General features: G+C 42.2%; 1 protein-coding gene across 1 annotated transcript; it reads right to left on the bottom strand.

The window, feature by feature from the left end:
• Nucleotides 1-3,610: 3,610 nt before the first annotated feature.
• irx1b (iroquois homeobox 1b) lies at nt 3,611-7,545 on the bottom strand. Its single transcript, XM_068333309.1, has 5 exons — nt 6,965-7,545; nt 5,988-6,230; nt 4,793-5,579; nt 4,543-4,603; nt 3,611-3,943 (listed from the first exon to the last, which is right to left on the bottom strand). The coding sequence occupies exons 1-5, from the start codon at nt 7,199-7,201 to the stop codon at nt 3,895-3,897; spliced, it is 1,377 nt and encodes a 458-aa protein (XP_068189410.1). The 5' UTR covers nt 7,202-7,545; the 3' UTR covers nt 3,611-3,894.
• Nucleotides 7,546-9,483: the final 1,938 nt, after the last annotated feature.

Raw genomic sequence — 9,483 nt, 5'->3', positions numbered from 1 at the left:
CTTACATCCACTGGGGGCTTTTAACAAATCTATTCAGGCGACCAGGGGCCCTCATACATGTGGTCATAATCACAGAAGGATGGTTGAGGGTAGGAGCGTGAGGGGGAAGACACATGGAGGCAATCATTGTTCAGTCTGCAGCCAGACCATCAAGACAGGCGAAGATGCATTGAGAAAAAAAAATGGAAGGAAGGACGCATAGAGAGAATGAGGTGCAGACAGAAAAGAGCAGTGGGACAGGCAAATCAAAGACAAATCCCCTCCATAATCTATGTCTTTAATAAGGATTAGAGCTCACCAAAGGGCCTTTATCAGAATACCAAAGCACCAATAACGACTATTCACACTGAGAGTTTTAGAGGCTAATACAACTCTAAAAATGAGTGTTATTCAGAGGTATTAGCAATGGCTGTTTACCCTATTTATGGCACTTTACAGAGTGCACCAGTTCTATTTTTAAAAAAAGTTTTGGGATAGCTTTGGTGACAAACAACCAACATGAAGAACAAACTTGAAACTCTGAAGAAGATTCCGGCAGCAGCAGCCAGAAAATCACTAATCATATTTTGGATCCGCTCACTTTTTCTACCCCTTTTATAACAGAACGTGTTTTGGTCACGCTGTGTAACTGATTAAACGGCCATTTGATGTCATTTTGAGGCCCATCATGCTAAGCTCACTGATATATCCAACTTTGAAAGAATAACATATTGTTTGGGTACTTGGAAGAACAGTGGCGTGATCTGGCTGGAATGAAGTGTAGAAAAAGTAAAGTGTGCATATGAGAAAGAATGCCTGATATTCTGCTCAGTGGTGCTGATGACAGTCTGTCAGAGTTGGCAGAGGAAGTGAAAATGGCCTCAAGTGTCTGGCTTCCTTCCATGCTGTTCTCACATCAATGACAGCTCTCGCTGCATCATCTCTCCCTCTCTCCCTCTCATTTGCTGTCTTTAGACTCCTGTGCGTTCTTTCCATCGCCTGTTTTCCAACTCTTTTCGTGAGAGGATGGATGGATGGCAGATTTATGAATCGAGAAACACACTTTTGGAGGGATGAGATAATCTTCATCAGATGAGCGTGCTGCAAAAGTCACAAATCCATTATTTTCCCACACTTCATCTGAATTAAAATGATAGCTCCATGCTGTTTTCCTGCTGAAGGTTAGTTGAGAAGATTGGCAACATTTTTCTCTGTACAGTAAATATGAAGATACAGCAAGCAGATGGTCAGCTTTGCACAAAACCTGGAAACAACTTGTTTGGCTATGGCTAAAACCTCTAGCTAATATTTATGTTTTTTAAAGGTTTGTTATAAACAAATTAATTTATTCCGTAAACATCAGTTAACAACAGATAGAACTGTTATTTGTTTAACTTCATAATATCTATTATATTTTTCATAAAAATAGTATATTAATATGATATTAGTGAGATACTCTGGTCTGTGAGGTTTTTACACTGTATTTAAGTCATAGATCACTTGATAAATACCTCTTTAGTGCCAAATTGTGAGTCTTATAGACAAATCAAATCTGTTTGTTCAAATATAAAAAGCATTATTAAAATATTTTAAAACAATTTTTTTGCATTTGTTCATTCATTCATTCATTCATCATCTAGCTGTGGTGGGTCGCGGGCAGCTGGAGCCTATCACAGCTGACTGGGATTGTGAGGCGGGGGAAACTCCAGGCGCGACGCCAGTGTACTGCGATTTTTTTTGCAATATGTAATATTGATAATTGCATGAATTAATTGAGATGGTGTTTTTTGTGACAATTCGTAATGATACACATTTTCTGACAGATATGGTGAAATTACTTTTGACCTATAGGTGTACATAAAGCCAGCCTGGATTTAGGAGTTATTAGGTAATTTTAGTCAAATCAGACTACAAGCAGAAAACAGTCATTTCTCCAGTATGTCAAGAGATAACTGAATTATTCTGACAATGGTGACACCAGCTGAGTTTACTTAGAAAGCAGGATGACGTTCTCATCCCTTAAAGCAACATTTAATCCTTTGAATCTGAAAGATTACAAATAACTAAAATTAGCAATTTTGTATCCACTGCCAAAATAACATTCTTAGGTAGGTAATTTTCAAATGCAATAATCAAATCGCAAATGAGAAGCCTAAAAATGCCTTACTCATCTTTACATTCATAACTTGCATCAGCTTAACATGAGTTTGCAGGAAGGTTCTGTGTTGTGTTGCACAGCCGAACCCAAGGCCCAGCATCATTTGTACTTCGTAACGTAGAATTCTGCTTTACTTTTTCTGAGAGTGAGGTGGCAGCATTGAGTTAATCTCTGTGAACCTGGATGTTGTGATTGTTGGTGAGTATTACACTCTCAAATCACAGTCAACATATGTGTTACACTGCTTTGTTTAAGCAAATGACTATAAAATTAATCCTTACACTACAATTCAGTCAACTGTTAATATTCAGCTTCATGATGAAATATTCTACACATTGCCATGTAATTTTAACCTCAGTCTCACCATTAATACACATGTATAGACTTCAGCTGCTGATGTCCTCAAATTTAGAGAACACCTCACTAAGGGACTACAGTCGTTTGGGGATGCAATCAGTGTTGGACTACAGATGGTTAATGTCGGACACTTTTCTTCTCTTGATCTCCAAGATTGAAAAATAAAATAAAATACAAAAAATATGTGAACTTCAACCTGTCGAAGTTTCTTGAGATGCCAGAGTCTAAAAAAAATCACAACGCATGACCTCCTATGAGTCTAAGCGTGTGTATAAGTGCAGGTTTGAGAACTATTAACAGCCCTGAGACCCCCCACCACCTCCCTCTCTCCACTCCATCTTTGGATCTGTGAATGTCAAGGATGGCTCAGAGTGACACACCAACCCCTCTGTCCCACCCTCTCTCCCCTCTCATCCACTTCCCCGTGAGCGGCTGCCCCCATACTGGCTGCTGGCCTTTCCTGCCGTCTGATCCATATTTCAGAGGCGGCAGTGGTGGCACTGAGGGGGTATAATCCAACATTAAAGCAAGGAGGACTGAAAGCACAGGCACAGGTTCATAAGGTCCTGGAAATCTTCTATTTTACTTTCCGCTGCGTTTGCACCGGCTTCCGGGGTGCTGGCATGAGTCTCCGAGTTTTGGCGAGACTGCAGGTTTGAGTAAGTGAGAGTCATCTTACTAGAAAAGACTAAATTGCATGATTTCGCTGGCATGAAAGGTTTGAAGATGTCAAATAAAAGGTGGGTTCACTGTGCTCATCATTAAACAGGTGGAAGTACACGATAGGAAAGTTACGATATGCGTATTATAGGTAATGTGTAATTATGCCTTTAAAGTACGCAAATTCCTGTGATTTCAGAGGGAAAAAAAATTTAAAAACACAGTTCAAAAATGGAATTAATAACTGTCTTCAGATTAGACAAACTGATCTGTAAAATAAAATGGTATATTATGAATTAGAATTAGAAAGATCTCACCATTTAAAGGAAGATATGAGAAAACATTTTTTGATAACTACCATATTAGGTACAAGCTTAATTCTCTCCCCCCAGAGATTCTTGACATTTGTGAGAAAACATGAACAATTTCTAGGTACACAGAAAAAGTCTCAAATAATAAATGACTATAATGACATTTATTTAGTTCCCAAAAAATATATTCTTTAAAGACAAATTCATATCCTGTATTTACAATCTCCAAGGTTTACATTCACAACAGAAGAGGCGAGGAAAAAACATAAGAAAGCGTTACGAGCAAATCTGTGACAAAAACAACCAACTCCTTTGCATGTAGAGGCTAAACAGTAATACTATAATGGGTTGTCCCTTCAAAAAATATCCTTCCTTAAAATGTTCTTAATAAATAAAATTATTCCTTTCTTTTGTTTTTCTTTTGTCTTCTCACGACGTTGTTGTCAGGACTCGCTGTGGTGTTGTCCCATGGAGAGGTCTGAAGTGATTAAAAAAGAAAAGGTCAAAGGTGAATTTACAGCAGGAACAATAAATGAACATAAGTACATCCTTAAATATTGTAATGAATGTGCGGCGCGTAAGTGTGTGCGCATAAAGGATTTATTATAAATATAATTAATATTCTGTCAAGAATGTTCTTTCTTAACCAGTGTTAACCTTGACTCTAATTTTTAAAGGTCATCTAAATCAGCGTTTACTCGACTTATGCAAATTAGAAAACAAAAACGTAAATGGTTTTTATGTCCTTTTACACTCCAATACATTCCTGATGTTGATATCAGCGTTTTCTTTGACATACATTAGCTGAGGGGGCGTGAATAAATGGCGGTAGATTATTTAAATGACACAGGTGGCGATAACTCAGCGTTGTTGGGGATCCCCGCAGGATATATTGGACTGCTGCCTGACGATGCGTTAAAGTGGGGCCTCAGTCACATGATTTATGTGCAGAGCTCTGCCCAGTCAGGTGTAACAGTGTTTACCCCTGCGTTAGGGTTCATTTAGCAGAAGAAGTGCAAAAAAAATTAAGGATGATTGCGTCAAAACGCCAAATTGAATTAAAATTCATGAGGTTACCTGTCAGTGATCAGCTGGAATGGGGACTTCAGGGAATCGGGCCTGTGGTCGGTCTCCTCGTCTGTGTAAAATAAAAATAAGGCCAAATTAATAATTATTCGTTAGAATTATCTCAAAGAACATTTGTAGAATATGCCTACATCGTCCTGAGTTTAAGTATTTAGATGGAACAGTTTCTCTTTTTACACTGACTGTACTGAGGCCTACATAAATTAAAAGCAAACGCCGGTGCAATTAAAGTACTCCATACCATCTTTTTTGGGGCTGAAGCTTCCTGACGACTCCACATCACTGTCATCCTCGGTGCCTGAAGTTCCGAGGCCCGCTGCTGCCGGCCGTGCGTCATGACGCGCACCCGTCACAGCGCCGTGAGGGTGGTGTCCGGACGGCGCCCCTGCAAGGAGCGACCTCATGTTCAAAAGTGAGTTGGCATTTAAAAAAGCAGCGTTGGCCCAGTTGTGCAGCTTGCCAATCTGGCACGTATATATCCCATGACCCGGGAGTAACGCCGGGTGGCCGGCGGAGGCCAAAGACGGGTGGTGCGTGTGGGTCGCGGTTGAAGGTTTGTGAGAGCTGTCGGGGGCCGTGGCGGTCTCAGCCAGGGACCAGATTTTGGGTTTGGTCTGCTGTGGTCTCTGGCACTCCTGTCTCCTAGGAGAATGATCCCCTGCCAGTTTGACAACAGGCGATCTATTGAGAGAGAGAGCCGCCTCCACTCCTCTCAGGCCCTCAGAGAGCGTCCTGCTGCTGTCTGAGCTCCTGGACTCTGTGGCCCGCTCTCTAGCGGCCGGGTCTTCCTCTCCCTCTCCCTTCGCAGAGCCCTGCTCTCCTGCTCGCTGCTCCTCGGATCTCTCGATATCGACAGTTTCCAAATCAATTTCCTCCTCTTCGTCGTCGTCGTCGCTGCCGTTCTTGCCGTGCTCGTCCTCGTTGTCGCTGCTGAAGATGCGACCGTCCCGGTCCTCAGCGCTGCGGCCCCAGGTTACCTTGTTCTCCTTCTTCAGACGTCTGCGGGCGTTTGCAAACCACGTCGATACCTGAAATAAGTGAAAGTATTTTTTTTTTCTCAATTTTATCTGGAATTCAGGAATTCATATCAATTTAGCTTACTGTGAGTAACAAGAATGTCCAAAAAGGCATCTTTAACGTTATTTCCCTTTAATCAATAAAGAGTTCAAAATTTTTAAGATACTCGTCTAGAAATAGAAGTTTTATTTTTAATATTACACGAGAGGAATGGATTAACTGGATTATCACACGGTATTAAATGTCCTAACTGTTAAACACACAGCTGCGCATAGGAGTGGTGATAAATAAGTTAAAGGGGGGAAAAAAATCAATCCAAAAAAAGTAAGTGATAATGAACCATCCCTCTGCATGATGTGCTTTCCTTCACCTGGCTGGTACCCACCGAATGCTGAGCCGCATCATCCCACGGTACTCACCTGTGTGAGCGTCATCCGGGTGATGATAGCGAGCATGATCTTCTCTCCTTTAGTGGGGTAGGGGTTCTTCTGGTGCTCCTGTAGCCAGGCCTTCAGGGTGCTGGTGGTCTCCCTGGTGGCCGTCTTGGCTCTTGAAGGGTCCCCGTACGGATACTGGCCGTAGGGGTAAAAGCCTTGGGCGGCGTGGACAGGTAGGGAGACTGGGTGGGACGCCGGGCTGTCCTTCAGCTCATACTGGGAACCCTGGGAGAGGTGACAACTTGTTGAGCGAGTTGAAAATGAACTCCTTACGGTCAGAGAACGCGTAAAAGAAAGAATGTGATCGAATTTTTTTCAGGTAGTTTCTGTTTTTGTTCTATTTTTCAATAATCTGTCATTTTGACACACAACAGACAATCGATCATGAACGAGCCGTTAACGGCAAGGAAGAAAATAACCTGTATTAGTTAGTTTAATTCTATTCTAATAAACTATTTGTTTGTTTCTATTTAATTAACTAGCATAATATTCTCCGTAGTTTGCAAACATTTTAATTATTGATTACGTGCATTATTAATTCACAACATTTAATTGTTTAATTGTGCTTTTCTAAAACATATATAGTATTATGTACCGCAATCTAATGACTTTTATTTATAAATTGCAAGTCAAAAATTCAATGAAAATTCGAACGCTTAATTTTATCCTGAAAATACGAATTTATTATATTAGATCTAATTTTACAGTGGGAAAAAATTACTGGTGGAATTCCTCACTGACAGTCGGTTTAGACTTATTTCAGCTTTCTATCATTAATGACCGGAAAAAACAAATAGTCCAGCTAAATAATCAAATGATAAATCAAAGTGTCTTAATCGCTTGAGTTTCCAATAAAATCGAACTCAGACCGCCAAAAAAAAAGAAAAAAAAAGAAACCCTGAGTCCACCGACAACACCTGCGCTGCTTCAGTCTGTGGTGAACAAGGATCAGTTCTCACCATCTGGGATATGAGGGCGAGGTCTGTGGCTCCGCTGTACGGTAGAAAGGCACTGTAGTTATGAGCCGCCCATGGGCTCCCGTACATCCCCAACATGGAGCCGACGGCCGCGGCGGTAGCGGAGGAACTCACGCCGCCTTCTGTGGCTCCTTCCCGGGCAGAGGCCGGCCGCTCGCTCCCGTAGACCTCATGGGAGGCGCTGAGGAACTGGGAGTACCCCAGCTGAGGGAAAGACATGTCCGGAGAGCGCGTACTGTAAATCTCTCTCAAAGTCAAAGCAACAGCAAAATCAAGAGAGACACGGAGGGGAAGAAGAAAAAAAAAAAAAAAAAAGAGAGAAAGTAGGAATCCCAGGAAAGAAGAAGACGAAGATGAAGGAGGTGTCTAAATAACCAGTGTCCCCTTTTTAAAAACTGTCAAGCTTCTCCACTTCCAGCGACCCGGAGCCGCAGTTTGGCAGCTCTGGAGCAGAGTGATGCGCGTGGATGGCCGCCGGAGCTTCTGGATGTGGAGCTGACTGACTGATTGGCATCCTACTTAAGCACCAAGCTCCTCCTATGCCCGGGGCAGGCGATTAGTGCATTGGTTACCCTAGGTCTTGTGTGTGTGTGTGTGTGTGTGTGTGTGTGTGTGTGTGTGTGTGTGTGTGTGTGTGTGTGTGTGTGTGTGTGTGTGTGTGTGTGTGTGTGTGTGTGTGTGTGTGTGTGTGTGTGTGTGTGTGTGTGTGTGTGTGTGTGTGTGTGATCTAATTTCTGACGTCTAAACTCTGTAGAGAAATGAAAACACAGTTGGCTTTTTTATGGTCACTTTACCGTATTTAACAAACGCACCACCCCATGCTATCGTTATGAACGACAAATGATATAAATAGTGATAATAGAAGTGTGTATGATCCGTAATAATAATAATAATAATAATAATAATAATAATAATAATAATAATAATAATAATAATAATAATAATAATAATAATAATAAATGTTTTGAATAACTGTTGCCATTTAAAAGTAATAGCCATATTTTAGGTATCATCTTTCCTCTGTGCTTTGACAAATGATCCTCCGGGCACGTCTGGAAATTCTGGCCAGCAGATGGGCTGGGGAAGCATCGATATGGTCGGCCAGATCCGAGAGGAATGTCCGCGATTATCGACGGAAATCAGCGGATCATATTTTCAGGACGAAGATAAAGAAGACAGATAATGACAGAGACAGAAGAGGATAAGAGATAGAGGAGATATGGAACACAAGAGCTGTGGAGTGGAAAATGACAGATGTTTGTGAAGAAGAATAGACTACTGTACTCTGATGGGCCTTGGTGTGAAAATAACTAATGATGGAAAGACTTATAGTAGATATATTTGAAAAAGAAAAAGAAATGAGTGAATTTGTGAAATGAGATGAAAAAATCCAATTTAAACTGTAAATATTTGGAGGTTGCACATCCGTTATGACAAGCTATCAAAACAGGGTTCTGTTTCAATAGAAACACACACACACATGCACATTCAGGCAGTGCTAATGAGGTTGAGCACCCAGCGCCCTGCTCAGTGGCCCTGTGGCCCTCCTGGGTTCTCTCGGAGGTTAGCTGTGTAATTACTCCATCCCCATAAATACAGATTCATCATTTCACACTGGAGCCCCTGATGAGCTTGGCTGAGCTGAGAGAGGGAGAGAGAGAAGAGAGGAAGGGGTGGTGAGAGGGGGGAATGGAGGGAGGTAGAGAGAGAGGGAGGATCTAATGATTTAATTACAGTGTTTAAAGCCCATTCCGGCTAAGTGATGGTCTTCTCTGTCTCTTTCTCCGTTCTCTTCCCTCCTCAGCGCTGGCACCTAAAGGGCTTTACTCATGAATCTCAAAGCTGTTTTCCTAAACACATATTATGACGAGCACCACCACCGCTGCTGCTGCTGCTGCTGCTGTGTGTGTGTGTGTGAGTGTGAGAAATAGAGAGAGACGGAGAGGATGCTTCATCTCCATGGTATTTTAAATGGCATTCATGGAGAGCGACTCTATCTTCATTGCCAAGGTAAATGGAGCCAAGGGACTCTTCATTTCAGCTCGATAAAAGAGCAATGTTAAAGACCCTCACCATTTCTCTCCCTCTCCCCCTCTCCCCCCCATCTCTCTCTCTCCCTCTCTTTCTCTCTCCCCATCTCTTTCTCTCTCCCTCTCTCTCTCTGTCTCTTTTCTAACTTAAAATTAATGTTTTTCTCATGACAGGGGAGGGAAACGAGACATATCCACCATCTAATAGGATAATATAACCCCATTCACCACCACCACCACCCCTCCCTCTCTCGCTCTCCCTCTCTCTGCCTTTGTAGCTGCCTGATTTCCATAGTGTCTCTGTGGAGAGGCAGTTAATGAATTCCTCTGAGCTGGAGAAAGGGGGAGAATGGTTTGGCGGTTTAGAGAGAGAAAGAGGCAGGGATAGGGGGAGGAAGGCTTTGAGCTATGCCATTCAACTTCACAGCCTTGGCCTGCTTGTGCATTCACTGTGTGTGTGTGCGTGTGTGT

This window comes from Antennarius striatus, chromosome 14 (genome assembly GCF_040054535.1).
Source record: "Antennarius striatus isolate MH-2024 chromosome 14, ASM4005453v1, whole genome shotgun sequence".
Taxonomy (NCBI): domain Eukaryota; kingdom Metazoa; phylum Chordata; class Actinopteri; order Lophiiformes; family Antennariidae; genus Antennarius; species Antennarius striatus.
Note: the sequence above shows the minus strand (reverse complement) of the source record. Positions and strands in the feature narration are given on the sequence as shown.